We start from the raw sequence: 16,858 nt of genomic DNA, 5'->3' as shown, positions 1-16,858 counted from the left end.
CTGTGAACAGTTACCCACCACTCAACTCAACAACACACCTTCTGATCGACCAACGAACTCTCAATACATTTAAATCACTGGTTTTAGTTCTGGTGTCAAAAAAAAAAAAAATTAATAAATAAATAAAATTCACTGCAGTTCACCACTGAGTGCAAAGTGTCTGAAAGACATAAGTGCAGCCGATGATTCACTTGAAAGCCACGACGGAGCCCTGCACGACAGCTTTCAAATCTCTCCACCAAACAACAGCGAAAACACTGTACAGAAAGTAGAGGAGTGATTTTGTTACACACATCATAGCCGACACTGCGGGTTTACTGTAAGAAAGTAAACTAATCACACCGAGTCCTTCCGAAGACAATTTATCAAAGCAGATTCTTGCACTTAGTGTTTGTCATACAGGTGAACTTGTTTTGCAGTAAAAAGGTGTGAAGTTGTGTTGCCTGAAAATTAACAGCTAAATCCAACAGGAGAGTTTGCCAGACAACAGACTAGGCAAATCCACTTGCAGTGCCAACCAATGCTGTCTACAAAGCCAAGTGGGCCAAAGCAGAAAAGCCTGTGCCAACCAGCACATAACCTAGAGCTCCTGGATCTCTCTGTCCCTGCAGGACTGGATGTACTTATTTGAAATGAACAGAAAAGCACATTTTCATCTGATTTCATTCAAGAACCTTCAGAATCGGGGGCGTGTCTCCGACAACTTCTGTATCTTCCAAATCAGACAATCCGACAACCAAGTCCACTTTATGCAGTGATTGGCCAGGTGGTAGAGGTGTGAAGGTAGGCAGGGTTTGAACTTTTTTCTCTCAAGCTCTCTTCCCCCCCCCGCTTTGAATTATGTTGTTATATTTATCTTTTATTTTCTCCCAAGTCTGTTTCACACCGCTCGGGTTGCAGCTCAAACAGTAAGGTTAAAGTTGGCAGACACAGCCATAAGAACAGCCTACATCTAAGCAACACAAATACACAAATCTTTCTACCTGCCGATATTTTTAATTAATTATTAATTCTTGACTAGAGTAACATTATACTTCATTCTTGACATTGCACTTAAGTCTTACACTGCTCTATTTACTGTAGTCTCCGTAAGATGTTTACTTCCTGGCATCCTGGCCTTAAGAGACGACGACTTAATGAGATTCTTGAGCCATTGACCCTCTAGTCAGCTCTTTGAATGCCTCTCAGGTCGAAGCAGTCATAACACATACACAATAATTGTTATTGGCACCTCGAGAGTCAGACAAAAGCCCCCTCTGACCTAGTTCCCCTCCTCTCTAACAATACTGAGGTACAGAGCAAACAAATGAAAAAAGAGGCTTCAATAATGGTCAAAGTGATAAAACCGTTCTCCTTTTGTGTGCGAGCTCGAGCCCTCCTCAGAGCCTCCATTCGGCCACATCTCACGGCAGATAAGAGAGAATCTCACATCTGTGTCTCGTATCGCACTCCACAATGGCATTGCTCACAAAACCCACACTTGGTCTCCATTACACAAATGTCACAACTCATCCTTCTGCAACCGCAAAGGTTTCTGGGATATCCAATCCGAGGTCTATAATGCTGTTTATCTTATCAATTTCAGAGCAGGGGTTGGATGAAACAGGAGAAAATGTGCTTTTTGTGTGTGTTGTAATAGCAGTGCATCACCAATTATACCCGTGTCTTCTGTTGTTAGCTCCCATTCCCTTTTCCCGGTCCTGTGTACTTTTTGGTGTGAAATTGCTTTTCTTCTGCTCCAAACTGCTGCGAGCATCTCGAGGCGCAATCCATTCTGCAAGTTAAATGGCAGAGAGGGTAGCAGCCCCTTAAATGAAAGCAATCATCAAGCCTTATCTCAATGACTGTTTTGTACGTACAACTGCCGCCTGCAGATCTATTAACCAGCCGCTCCAATTAGATTCTAGGATGAGGCAGAAAACAGCAGGACGAAAAACGTGAATGCGCAGCCAATGAACACAGAAATCACAACTGCAGAGGAATCACTGAAAACAGTTTTTTGTTTCACTATGGAGAAAAACATCAGAAAATTACTGAATATTGTGCATTAGATTCAAATTGAATACATTTCCTCATTTCTGCCTCAAAGACTGTCGCAGATTCGGAGCAACGGTTTAAGCACACAAGGCGCTGCAGGTGTGTGTGTGTGTGTGTGTGTGCGTACAATAGCAAATTCCCTTTTCTTTGCCATTCTGATTGAAACTATTGAATATCTTGTTTATATGATTTCCACATTCATCCCAAAGTGTCATCTCCAATCTGTCCATCATGCTGTAAACAATCCTTTCAGCATCAGTCATATTGTTGCATATCAGAACACAAACACTTCAATCTGCACTATTTTCAAGCTTCAAATCAAAGATTAGAGTTTCTGATCAGCTCTGACTAAGGCTTATGCAACAGCCACACAACACAGGATACCATTAAGGAATTAATATGATTAAGGCAAAAACCAAAACCCAAATTAAACTGACTTATCTTATCCGACAGTCGAAGCAAGTATAAGCAGTGACATATGGAATATGAATAAATAAACACAGTAAATTATCTAATAGTGGCCTTTATCTACCTCTACTGCTGCAGAGACAACCAGACCTTTATTTTGACAGAAATACTGATCTCAATCACCGATTAATTGCAGTCAGTTCTACTTTGCTGTTATTTTTGTATTTGTTCTGTGTTTAGCTGCTGAACTACGACGAGCTGGAATATCACTCATGTAAATATCTTATGTGTGGAACGTTTATATAATTATAACATCTTTCAAATTATTCTCATGGCACTTGGTGAAAAAATTGGTTTAGTTTATGTGCTGTATGTCCACACTAAGCAAGCTATATCTGAAAATGCTATTTACGTGTGAAACGAACGCATGTCCACACTAGCGTTTTCAAGTAATTTTGAAATGACAAAAACTTTTTTTGAAAATGACTACATCTCTTCTTCCACTTCACCTCCTCCTCCCTCTCCTCTCCTCCACGCCTCTCCTGCTTGCAATCGCTTGAATAAGAGCATCACTGGAGTGTAAGTCCTCCTGACTGACAGATCAAACTGGAGCAGCCATCATCCCCTGATCAATAGCCGTCACCACGGACACCAGGGACCGAACTACCATCTGCAAGAGGCAGAAATCTGGGGGCGACAAGAAAGTGTGTGTATTTGTGTGTGCATTTATGTGTATGCACTATACAAATGAGTAGGAGCCAGGAGTGAAAACGGATGGGAGACGAGAGGAAAGAAGTGTGTCTGTGTGTGCGCTGTGTACAGTATAAAACGCACTCCATCCTATTCCCCGGGTTGCCCGAAACTGTAGCTTATTAGGACTAATTGGCTTCTTTAAAGGACCTTCAGCTCATTATCTGGCCACTTTCAGCACTCTCAGCTCTTGTAGGGTCTGATTTACCACCATGTGACTGTGGGATCCATGCCCCATGTCTCAGGGTTATGCTTAAGCTCTGACATTCTTAGTACTGCGCCACTAAATTCAAATTATCGCATGACACACTTAATGCCAATTTGGAATATGTGAATTAATGTGCAGTTTTGCTCTGCAGCTGTGGTGCATGTGTATTTAGCAGACTGAAATGTCCAAAATGCATTATATTTCAGGTTACTGTAGGCCCTGCAACAGCTCTCGTCAGTCAGACTTAAAATTAAATTTACACCGAGTAAGCCAATTTTACAGAATACAATTTACACTCTACACGGCTCTGGAAGGGAGGAGCCAAGACACGCAGAAACCGAATGAACCTCGTTTAGATGTTACGTGCTAGCTAAGCCTGATTGGTTTTAAATGAAGCCTTCAATTAAATATTGTTCGTGACAAGCAATGGTCAAAATTATAATGAAATAATAATGCCTACTCCACTTTTAACCAGGAGTAAAATTATATAACATTAACAGTGAATTCCAACAACTGCTCTTCTTACAAAAATATTTCATTAAATCTGCAACCAATTAATAATTTCAGAACTTTTACACTGTTAGCCACTTATGAATATCACTAATATCCTACTTCAACAAGAAACACAGCGCAGAACTATGAATCATCTGGAGAAAAACATCAGCACTAGAGGCCTGGGAACCACAAGCCTACAGGCTGGATGTTTCCTCTAACTGAATTTGTGAACCATCCTGCTCATTGATCTTTTCCCTGAATAAACTAAAGGCCAACCACACACACAAACATATATAGAATATGAATTATTAATACACCATATATATATATGTGGTAAAAGTGGGTCACTGTGAACTGGTGTGTACTGTACACTGCTTCCACCAACATCACAGTGAGAGGTACAGTATACATTAGAAGACAATAATAAACTGTATTGAGGAAGCAACCATTTTGACTCATACATACAGTTTTGAGTCACAATGTTTGACAGTTTTCTTTTTCTTAGGGATTTATAATAGATGCCATTGTAGTGTGGATCCTAATAGTTTAATTTCAACATTCATCCTTCTCTAATGCAAGTGGGCCTCGACTCATTAATGGCCTTGAGAAATGTAAATGAGAACAAAGCAGAGTTACCTGACGGCAAACAGCAGGTAAACTTACATTTATTGCTCAGTTTGAATAGCCTCGGGTTTGCTGTTGTGCGGGCTAAACTGACAAAATGTCTTCGAGGTGAGTGAAATGAGCTGACAGCAACATGTGTTGTTGTCGTGTTGTTCATCGTGATACTCAATACTCAAGAGAAGCTGCTGGATGGTAGTGGGCGTGAACGGAGGGCAGCTTTAAGCAGCTTTTCAGCCTCAAACCCTCTCAGAAACAGCAGTGCTCTGCTCCAGCATGACAAGGACATCCTTATTCTTGTAAGAGGAACTCCGCGTTATTTTTATTTTTTTCTATGCATATCACATACATTTTTGTTGGCATTTTATGTTAATGGTGGTCTTTTTTTTTTTTGACAATACACGCTTAAAATTCAGAATGAGGCAGGAAGTGCAAGGCAGAATGGACGAGATGGAGGAAAGCCCGTTCTCTGCTAGTTATTGATTACTCATTATGTCGTCCCAGTCAACATGTGTGAAATCTGAAATCACCCAAGTCACTCTTAAATTACGGCTAAAACCTACTTTGAGGTCACAGTGACCTTTGACCTTTGAGTCAAAAGTGTCACCTATTCAGTGTCCAACCAACTGTGAGTTACGGCCAAAAGCATGTCTTGTGAGGTCACAGTGACCTTTGACCACCAAATTCCACTCATTTCATCCTTGAGTCCAAGTGGACATTTTTGCCAAATTTGAAGAAATTCACAAAAATGGGACAGACGGACAACCCGAAAACATTATGCATAAAAAAACACTTTTGCTGCTCAAAACTAGCCTGTATTGAAAGATCAGTTCAGCTGAATTCTGTTGCCGCTCCGCAAACCGCAATGAAACAACCAAGAACGTTGGCTGACCTGCTGTCTACCAAATCAATTATTCTTTCATCCTCTAAGTTAAGGAGAGCCAACACTAGCTGATGTTGGCGTTCCCTGACGTCTCCTGTCCTCTCTGGGACCTCAGTGGACCGGGCGCCTACAAGGCCAGCCGCAGCCTCAACTCCAGGAGACGTGGACCCAGCCAGAGGTTCGAAGTGGTAAGGTTCAGGACTTCTATGATCTTTCTGCTCACTATTATCAGAGGGAGGTGAGGCGGGGGCTCCAGCAGTCCCCAGTGCTGACTGCTGCTAGGACATGAAATACAGTCTCTGAAAGGAACGATGGTGGCTTTACCGAGTGTTGACTTGCTCTTTGAAAGGTTATTGCCTTTCTTCAAGGTTATCCTCTCCTGTCCCAGAGTCCTGCTGGTTTTCAGTTTAGCAACCTAATCAGGAACTGCACTGTCTGCAGTTTGAAAACCAGCGGTGCTTTGGGCCCAGAGGACGGTGACTCAGGACCAGTACCTCGAGTTTGTGTCTGCACCTCCCTTTGATTTATTCTCTGCTCTGCCTGGAGCTCCTGCCCTCATTCTCAGTTTTATTTGCCAAATTCGCTCAATTGGCTGGTAACTTATTTGTTCACTCAAAAATTGACCCCCCCAATCCACCCTACACATATACTCAGACCTTCAGTGTTCTTATCTCTAAGCGGTCATATTGTCATCTGCCTAACAGACTTTGCTTGGTCATGGTCCCTCGTATTAGCAGCCATCTGGGTCCGGACTAAATGAGTCCAATTTAAAAAAGAAAAAACAACTCATCATATTCACAATGAAACCGCTACAATGGGAAAGCTCTTGTTATCGCACATCCCATGGCAATGCTTTGAGATAACAGCTAAAAAAATAAATAAAAATAAACTTACTATAAAACCAAATGCAAAGGAAAATTGAGGATGAAATTGGCAGCAGCTCAGAGAAAGAAATGTTAAAGCGCTGCCTTCCTGCTGCTGCTGGGAACAGTGGGGAGACGAGACAAGCGGAGAAAAGTGTCCAATCACTGCCAGGCAGAGCGATGGGGGGACAATCAATGGAACTGCATGAGATGAATGACACACATTTAAGGACTGCGAGATGAGCAGAGAGAATAAACACTATACCACACACACACACACACACACACACAAACCTGCAGGTTGGGTAATGTGGAATAAAGACCATGACAACATGGTGCTGTAACCAAAAGGCTCAGTAAATACTGATTTATTACAAGTGCATAAAGTGAGTCTTTTTCACAAAACAACACATTAGCATTTCTACCATTCTGAAACTCCCTGCACAGCCAGTACCTGCTGGTTCAGTTCCTTAAATCACAGAGAGAGGCCGATCAAAATTATAAATGACTCATTATGCGTTCAATGTTTGCAGTGTCTCGGAGTGCAAGTCAGGTCTATAGCTTTTAACTGTGCATACTGAGAAGCTGCATTCAGCACTCACAGCTGCCTAGAAGGCTTCAGAGCTTCAGCTACTACTTCTTTCTAAGGTCTTTGCAATCTTCTCTGGCATTGTTTTGGCTCTACTCCAGCGCGCTGAACATGAACAGAATTGTTCTGAAGTGGCACATACAAGTGCTTTAAGTTCTCTAGTCTCTCCTCACAGTGGGAAAAGCACTTGTTTGAACAGTTCTAATGCTTTAATCATAAAGTTCAAATATGTGACCGAAAAACTTTACATGAAACACAATTAACAAAATGAATATTCTGTTCACTGAATCAGTGTGATGTGCATCATGGGTTGTCAATTAACAGAGTAGATTTTATTGCCATATTTTGCCACGACAATACAATGTAGTAGTTGTTTGGAAAATAGCCGCCTCAGGGTCGTTATGCAAGTCTGTCCAGGGGAACATCCTCAGTGAAAACACCTGACAGTGTCACCTACTGTATACTGGAGTACATTCTGTCATCCATCTCCATCTCACTCACAGACCACTTTGCTTTACCAAGACGTTTTTTGGGTGTTAAACTTCATGTCAAACCAGTCTGCCTTTATTTCTGTTGGTACGGCTCTGTGATGACGGGCGACAGCTGTTTTTTTTGTCTCCTTATACGACTACTGACACTCTTAAACTTGTTATGTGATTGTCTGTTGACAGCGCTGCAGTGTGAAATTCTCTTTACACTTGAGCGACATTATGAATGTTGCGTGAATGAAACATATATATCAATTTCGGGGTTGATTATGCTAATGATCAAATCTCACGTGCCTACTCATGAACAGGTGGTATGCGTCGAGCTCAAACAAGCGATTCATGAGAAGTCTGTGCAGTTAAGAGGGTCTGCTGAATCTGATTTGGAAACACTTGTACAAACCCTCATGGACCGGTTCACCCAAGCATGCCAGGACTTCAGCCTGACCCCCACCCCCGAGAGACAAGTCTACAAGGAGACGGTGACGCTGACGGTGTTGCCAAGCAATGGTAAACATTCTAGCCCTTGAGGCTTATGTTAGCTAGCATACTACTGTTGACAGATATTAAAACTCATCTCCAGTTCTCCGTGTTGACCGCGTGCAAAGCACTACTACAGCAAGCTGTTGCACCATGTCAGTGTCCGTTTTGTGAACATCTGCTTCCCCATGAGATCACGTGGTATCACACGAGGCGGGGCATATCGCTCCCTCTAGCTCGATAATCTCAACAACATCATGTAGTGTGTGATGCGCCATTATTTTCACATCTTGCAGTGTGCGCATGTTTGAGATTAGAGAGAAGAAAATCGGTGAAGTTTCTTCTTATGTGCGTGATGCAACCCGATTTCAAACTCCGTTAGGATCCTGTGGTGTGCGCCCGGCTTAACTGCACTCGGAGCAGACCGGTGTTGGCGATCGGAGCAGAGGGAAAGGTTAGCAGGGACGTCTGGTGGCAGTAACTGTACAGTACAGGTTACAGTTTGCCCAGCTCCTCAATACCCAACACGTTCCCGTGTCTTGGATGTTACAGTCACTGACCGCAGCGGATTTCACAAACACCAAATATGACTTCATGTAAGTTCGTTCTGTTGTACAATTACTATTTTCCTAAAATTGCAGTATTATGTTTAAAAAAGGCTGCGAGTTCTACACTGTTGATCTGACGCGGCTGTAAACACGCTCAAATTAAAAAGGTTGAGAGCCAGCACTTAAACCTTCTAGTCAGTATTTCATTGTAAGTCAAAGGTGCTGTAGTACAGAGCAAAAACAACAAGCACTTTATACACACTGAGCCATCTACACCCTTTCTAGCTGCTGCTGTTATTTAGGAAATGACAGATTTGAAGCTGGATCATCTGGAACAAAACTGTGACCTAAAGCTTAATCCTAGTTAGAGTTGGACAATATAAATAATATATATACCTTGAGAGAATAGAAATTATTCAACTATCAGATTTTGCTTTACTGTTTTGAGGTAGCTTTCCCGTTAATATCTCTGGTTGTATTAGTTGCAGGCAATAATACGAATCAATGAGGAAGACTGCTTTACAGGAATATTGGATTTACAGGAATGTGAAGACTACCTTCACAGGATTATCCAGAAACCAGACCTCCCCTTATGGTGATATTTTCTACAGTGTTTTTCTGTGACTTGTGTTTAACTTCCAGAGAACTGACCACAACAAAAGATTTGATCTGTATCGCCCACCGCTAATCCGAATGATCCCTGACCTTTACTGGGTCGAAGTAAATCCATCGCAGCTGAGGAGTTTCTTTACTGCTTGCAGAGTTCCTCTTCATAAAAAGACAGTCCTCTTTTCCAGCTCCGTATTCTATCTAATCCTAAACCAGCCCAGCTTGAAGTGATGTAATAAAAAAAGGGGGCATGCACACTCAGGTACTCACGTCTCTTCCTGCCTGTTAACCTTCATTTCAACTATATTTTTAGCCTTTGACTGAGCCTACGTACCATTTCAGCCATAACATCCAGAGGAGAAAAGCTCTCTCGAGGAGGTTCCACGGTTGCACCCAGGCTCCCTGAGTGGGGAGGAGAGAAGAGAAGAGAGGGGAGGGAGGGAGGAAACAGAGATGTCTACAGTAAATTAAATCACTGGAGCCTTCCACATACTGCTATGTTGAAATATTATCAGCTTTAATATTTCATATTTACAGTGAGAAGTACAGACCTCTACCAGCACAGACGACAGTTACTGAAATAAATCCAGGTATTTCTGGTTTAACATGCTTTATCATATATATATGGTTTGTCTTATATAAGACTTAAACTTCTAAACTGAGTGAGAGAGAGTGTTTGTTACATACAAATCCCATTTATGATTATGCCACATGTTAAACACAAAGCATCAGCATTCATCACATCAACCCATCCACCTACAACAGTTCTCCTCCCCACTTCTCTCTCTGTAGAGAAAAAACGGGTGTGGGTGGGAGAGGGGGTTATCTTTTGTAAATTTTGATTTACGCCACTGGTTATTTATTTTATGTACTGCGTGATCCTTCCTGCTGTGTGAGGAAATTCCCAATATCGTGAAATTGTACTAATTCTAGGTCTAACACGCGTTTTCCCAAGGTTGTAATCTCTCCAAATGACAAATTAATGGTGTGGTTAATCAAATTAGGCTGAGTTTGCGGTTATGTTTCTGTTCCAAAATTGTTCAAATAACACTTTCCAAAACAAAATAAGACTCGATAACCTGAAGCACAATAACTTGCACACTAACACACACAGGTTTTGACCTAGAATTAGAGCTAATACATAATATATGAACTTCCTGTCCAATAACGGCATTCAAGATTTATGTTCAACAGAAGCTGATTATACAGTAATCTTGCTGTTGATGCAACTGCCTGCACACACAGTCAAATCTCCGAGGATGGGCGGTGAGGAGAGGAGGGGGTAAAAACAAACAAGTAACCAGCTGAAGATCAAAGATGGAATAAAAATCAGCACTTCGACTCTTTCCTCAGTCGACTATGATCCTTGTAATCTTGAGACACCGAGACACAGGACCGGCAACTGCCGAGGACTCATCGCTGTGTGTGTCCGTGTAACATACAGTGTATGGGGTTTAGAGGGGGAAATGAAAAAGCAGAAGCTGGATGATGGCTAATGGACGGAGGAGCAGGGGTTTGCAAAATGAATAATACAGTACACCCAATGTGAATGAATGAATAAACAGAATATTTAGGAAGTATTGGGGACAATGGCACATTTCTGCTGTGTTAGCGCTGAACTCCATTACACTGGACTTTAAATCAGTCACCCATAATGTTTAATCAGTGTAATGTGAAGTGAATATTATGTGTAAGTGACGGCATCCTGATATATGAAAATAAACAAGGCACAGACGGCTAATTTAAACTGCATTTACCATATAACCAGTTATCTACTGACCGAATTAGGCAACAGATACCTCCCACACACACAAAACACCTCATACAGGTTTAAATGTTAAATGTGTTTCAAAATATGTTGATATGATCAAATTTCATGTAAACACCCTTTGTTGGGTTTGTTTTTCAAGGGAACACTGGCCAACGAAGCAGCACCACGCCAAACAAGTCACAACCAAACAGCATTTGCATGCTTATTCACTAATTAGTCTAACAATCTCTTGCACTCCTTTTAAATAATGCAGACGTGACAGAACGGCCTGGTTATTAGAGAGCCCGTCCTCTGATCCTCTTGGTGAGGGAATTCACATTTAAATATAAACCCTTCCTGAGCAAAGTCCTGCTGCGGTGTACCATTTCTTTCACTTATTTTCTCTCAATTTAAGAGCAAGCAACGCTGTGACATACTGCGCAAGGACACGTAGTAACCTCATGAACCGATTAGACTTCTCATAAAGACAAGTGGCACGGAGCGTTTCTCAAGCGGCCTTGAGAAGTTGTTGTCTGCTGTCTGAATGCTGTCGGTGTAAACCCAGGGAGGAGTTCTTGGCAACACATGCAAGGCCTTTCTCCTCGGGGAAGTGAAATATAAATACGAGCAGAGAAAACTGCTCTCAAAGTTCAATTTGATTCTCAGAATCATCAAAACTCTCAGACAACCTACTAGATATAATAAGGCTGTTAGAATATGTAGTTTAGATTATTCAAAGATTTTCATTAACTACAGGCACAAGCCATATCATTTAAAGTAATAATCTGCAAAGAACATACAAACAAATGTTTATTTGGCTTTTTTTAATGAGTGATTAATGGTGTTTTAACCTTTCAATAGTGTTAAAGAGGGACTTTCAGATCCGGTCAGGTTACAGCTCATTAACGGAGTAAGGTGACAGGTTATTAATGACATTTTACTTGAGTTATTAATCTGTTTTTGGTTATTAATGTGGCTATTCTTTTTTTGGTTTAGTTTGCACTGATGTATTTTTAAGATTTTATTTTTTAGTCTTAACATCTTGTATTAACATATTGGAATATTATCACTTTAACATGTTATCTGCCATGTGTTTTTGTAGATCCATAAATCAAATCAAATCTAAAAAAAACCCATAACCATCAGTGATCAAAGAAGTGCGGAGATTCTTTACTTAAAGCGGTACTCCAGTAACTTAGTATTGTACACTGCATTTAGTATACTTCCATAAAGGAACGGTCAAATTTACAGCAGACGCCACTTTCTAGTGACTTTCAGTCACTTGTATGGGTCAAACTCTGAAAACACTGATTAGTACACTTCCCATAATGCAATTCAGTAGTGTCTTAGACCATCCCTGCCTGATATACATCCACGTCAATCAAACTCCACACCCCGAGTTTGAAACTATGAACTTGTAGCCCAAGCTGAGATAACCCTGATGTCCCTTCTAAGACACGACACAGCTCCTCCAGAGGCACTGAAGACATTATACAATGATTTGTACTACAGAGTACTACTCCTCGTGACAAGCAAACTGATCTTCATGTTGACTACCCCTTTAAGCAGCGTGGACACCCACAATGTCTGAACAAAGGAAAGTGCGCCCACTACTTGTAAACCTCTGCTCTGTTTCTCAAAAACACAAATCAACACATTTCCAAAAGAAAAAGTGCCGTTTGATTGATGGGGTGATCTGTCATCACTGCAGAAACACCACGGCAACGAGCGCTTCATCACAAGAGATGAAGGCAAAGTCAGTGTAAAAAAAAAAGCAGATTACAGACAACTGCAAAACAACAGCAGCATCTTGAAGCCGCGCAGTCTACTATTGAATCACCAGCTCCTCAGGAGGGCACCAAATGGGCTTCCCAGTAATGGAGCTCATGATATAGTAGGTATCCATGGCGACTGCATACCCATTTAACTGCTTCGCAGCATTTTTTTGTGGAGACGTATTTCTAATCAAACAAGGATTTCGTGGTTTTGTGACTTGTCCTGTGTGGCAGCCTAAGGATGTGTGATTGGTAAATCTGGAGGAAAAAAATAAGAGTACGCAAGGGAACGCATCTACAGGCAGGACCTTTGCACTGAAGCCAGAACTAACAGAAACACGCACACATGACCAAAACCCAGCTGGCAGTGAGCACTCAAAGCCACAGGAGCCATGAGCCCTCAGTGACACAAGGAACCGAAGCAAATGCACTGATTTCCATCAATAAACGATAGTAAACATTTGCTGCAAAAAGAAAGAGGTTAACAAAGCACTACTGGCCAGATGCACTGCACAATCACAGCTCTGCATATCTTACTCGTTGCATAACTCCACTCAAAAATGAAAAAAGGTATATTGTTGATGGTGTACATGCAGAAATGTTAAAAGCTGCTGTTATACATCAAATTAACCTGTCAAATGTTTCACTGGGGAGCCTGAAAAAGTTATATCAAGGAGATTTCATTAATTTAATAATGGCAGTGAGTGACCTGAAACAAACTCACATTTAAAACTTACTGTACATTATTTATGACTTTTCTTATGCCATACCTCATTTTTGATAGAAATGATTGCCGCCATTTTTTCAGCAATAACCATTAAGAGTATGTGCATCCTGTAACTGCCTCTCTATAGAGGCGTTTGCATTGTCACTGGCGGAAATTATGAGGACAACAAAAGCTGACGCATGCACATATTTCACATAACGCATCGAACAACATTCGGTCATGAGTTAAGTATTGCGGTGTCAGTATTGCAGTACCACAAGTGGCCACTGGGACAAAGTGCAGAATCAAACAGAACTGAAATCTTGAAGCTGCATTAATCTTTTGTTTTGTACCATTTGGGGGTAAAACTCCACAACTATGGCTTTATAAAGTTGCTATGGAGAACATGTTAGCAAACAGTTGCAGACAGACGTTCATTTGGAGTCGTGTTTCAGCATTCCTGACAAATATTTACTGTTCACCAACTCCTGAGAAAAATATCTATAGCTGCTAAATGTTCCACCATCTTCACGCAGGTAGTGTCCAGTACAGTGGGTTTATCAGAGTTTTTTCACTGAAAAGAGCTGCCTGCTGTGGAAACGGGTTTTTGATGAGAGCGCTGAGACAGAACCATAAAGTAAATGTGCCATAAAACCAAAACAATGAGCTATAAGAGGCTAAAATGCTGAAACACTCTGTAGCGCTGCGGGTTCTCTGTGGGTTTGTCACTCCGAACAGCCACTTTCACATTACACATAGCTATTTGATCCACGTGGTCATAGAAAAATACTGATTAGTGCAGCTTTAAAGGACAGGTTTGGATTTTTTTTTTTTAAAAGGGATCACTACATGAACAGTGGACAGCAGGAGGACAGACTGACTTAAAGAATCCAGACTGACAGGAAACCAAACTGAACCAAACTCAAATCCATCCACGTGCGTAGACTTCGTTCAGTCTTCTTTTCTTTTCCTGCCCCTGGCTCATCGCCGACTCCATTTCTACTTTCCTCAAAGAAGACAAAGCGCAGTGGGTGGCCACCTGCTTTTTGGTGTAAAGAATACAGATAAGAAGCTCAATTCCAAAAGCCAGTATCCATCCTCTGCTGCACTGCTCTACGTCACCAATCCCAGTTTGAGAAGGCAGTGGGCATGCTGGGGATTCCCTGCCAAGACTAAAGATCAGCTCTTTCTCCCAGCAGATGCGAGACACAGCGGGAGAAGGCCTCGGACAGGCAGGGTGAGGAGGTGAGGAGGAGGAAGAGAAGGGAGAGGTAAAATAAAAGAGGGAAGAGAGGAGGGAGAGGAAGGGAGTGGGAGAGAAATGAGAAAGTTTGGAAGCACCACAGATTGTCATCCAACGCGTCCCTCCCATCCTCTCTTTGTCTATGTACTCTCTCTCTCTCTCCGTCATAGCTTTCCACCATCTTTCCCTCCCTCCTTTGGTCTCTCTCTCGCTCGCTCGCTCTGTATAAGCCCTTCAGGGCTGATAGAGTGATTGGACTCCGATGTCCCCAAGTTTGACTTTGATCATTGCTGATGACAAAATCCAAAGCAGTCACACACACACACACACGCGCGCGCACACACACGCCCCGTCCCTGGATCCTGTGTCAGAGCAGAGATAAATGAGCAGCAGGAAAAGGGCCGTGCTCTCCGGAGATTTGAGGGTGAATTTGTACCGAGCGAGGCGTCGGCAGAACTCAGCTTTTCCATTTTCTTTTCTGTCTGATATTCTTACATTCATCTTTATTATGATAAGGTGTAGGTGGACTTTTCTTAGGCACCTCCTACATTTCCCAGAATGACTTTCAACAACCCCACCCCAGAGAAGAGACATGATCTCATATGCATTAATTTCAATTAGCAAAGCTCATGAACGTGGCCCGTAGCCTTCACTCAGAATAACGACATGTCCTGTTGCTATATGCCAACTATGCAGGTTTACAGTCTCGTGGTTCGTGATTCTCATGATACCTCCATATCCATCACATCCATCCTACATTTGGCCAGCTATCCACAGGAGTAAGAAAATGACATCAAACACATCTAGAAATGGGAGGTACTGTATATCAACAGCACTGTTAGTGTGTTGAAGTGGATTTTTTTCTGTAAGATACAACTGCTCAGAGAGCATTGGCAACCATGAAGAAGAAGCGTAATGGTGCCCAAGTCAACCAAAGACAGTATCGTGAATGAAATCTTCCAATCATTACTTATTTAGTTGATTTAAGCAGCACCACATCCGCTAAACAACTTCCTGTTCTCCTACAATATGTATTTCAGTGGGTTACAGGCTCATTTGCCAAGTTACTGGTCTTGTTGTTGTAGACGTAATGTCTCCCAGTTGACTGAATTTCAGATCCAGAAAGGAAGGAAATAGTTTACATCATGGCCAGATCACAGGAACTAGAAAGAAAAATGTAGCTACAAAAACAAAAAATGTCATCAGGTTTAACATTTGCAATACATTCATACAGTATCCTGGTCAGTGCCTTCCTGAAAGTGTAACAAAATGGAAGTGAAGAACAGAAAACAGCTGAGGACTTAGTCCCCTGACCCCATTCAGATTACCATCAGTCCACAAGACCATTTCCACATCAGTGACCTGAGCATCGGCTTCTGCAGCGCCCAGTAAACAAAAAGAGGCTGGGGGAGGAAACGGATGGCTATCCAAATTAATATTCCTGCAAAATCTTTTAAAAGGCAGGAGAGAAAACTGTGGCGTGATGCACGACACATACTGTAACACTGAAAGGAGGTAGCAGGTGCAGGCTGTAGAACCGTCAAGCATTAATTAAACATCTCTAGGTAAATGAGATGGTCCACCCACTTACTGTATATGCTTACACCTGACATTTAGGTAAATTAGCCAACAGTAAATGCCATTCTTCAGTTGCTTAGATTGGATGTCACAGATGAGAGACGCAGCGGCTGAAATGATGTGGTTTCATAAAATCCCGGCACTGCCTCAGTCACCAGGTCACATCCAAACTGAGCAGCTACAAGACGGGCGGGCAAATTAAAGGAAAAACCTGAATAAAAGAGCGGAGAAACGTATCACACGCAGGGCTCACTGAACGGTTTGGTGAGGATGAAAGTGATGTGAATAAAATGCTCCGGCCTTTACAGTCACCAGATCGCAACCCAGTTTCACACCTATCGAAGATTTTGGACCAACTGTAAGACAGCGCTCTCCGCCACCATAACCATAAGACCAAATGATACAATATAAACTTTCATCTTCAAGTCTATGTAGTGACGTCTCTGACTGCTCTGATGCTGCATGTCCTCGTGTTATGTCTGGCTTTGTTTGTGTTTCTTTCTGTCTGCTGTACTCAGGTCTGTCTTGAGCTCACTGAGATGACCTGATTAAATAAAGGTTGTATATATAAAAATGAGGGAATCTCTTGTGGAGGTGTTCATCCCTCCAACAGAGCTCCACAGACTTGGCGGGGAGCACTGAGGCTCGTGGTGGCCTGACTCCAAACTAAGACACTTCATGGTGGTTTTTCCTTTCATTCGTCACCCATCTGTATCTCTGAAAAGAACCTCTCTGCCTGACTCCTGAGGTTTGCAATTCACAGTATCACATCGTCCAATACTTAATGGGACATTTGTATCTTTATTCCAGCTCTACACATGTGGGAAATC

The 16,858-nt window shown here is 42.0% G+C and overlaps 1 protein-coding gene across 12 annotated transcripts in view; it reads right to left on the bottom strand.

The window, feature by feature from the left end:
* Nucleotides 1-16,858, bottom strand: part of LOC122875832 (SH3 and multiple ankyrin repeat domains protein 2-like) — a 199,920-nt gene that overhangs the window by 176,136 nt on the left and 6,926 nt on the right. For 2 of the 12 annotated variants that reach the window (XM_044195475.1, XM_044195466.1), the window contains exon 2: nt 9,311-9,378. The exons of the other annotated variants lie outside the window; for them this stretch is intronic. In XM_044195475.1, the coding sequence (XP_044051410.1) occupies nt 9,311-9,322 (12 nt within the window). In that variant the 5' untranslated portion in view covers nt 9,323-9,378. The remainder of the gene's footprint in view (nt 1-9,310; nt 9,379-16,858) is intronic. 12 annotated transcript variants of the gene reach the window in all.

Source organism: Siniperca chuatsi, linkage group LG1, assembly GCF_020085105.1.
Source record: "Siniperca chuatsi isolate FFG_IHB_CAS linkage group LG1, ASM2008510v1, whole genome shotgun sequence".
Classification (NCBI taxonomy): domain Eukaryota; kingdom Metazoa; phylum Chordata; class Actinopteri; order Centrarchiformes; family Sinipercidae; genus Siniperca; species Siniperca chuatsi.
Note: the sequence above shows the minus strand (reverse complement) of the source record. Positions and strands in the feature narration are given on the sequence as shown.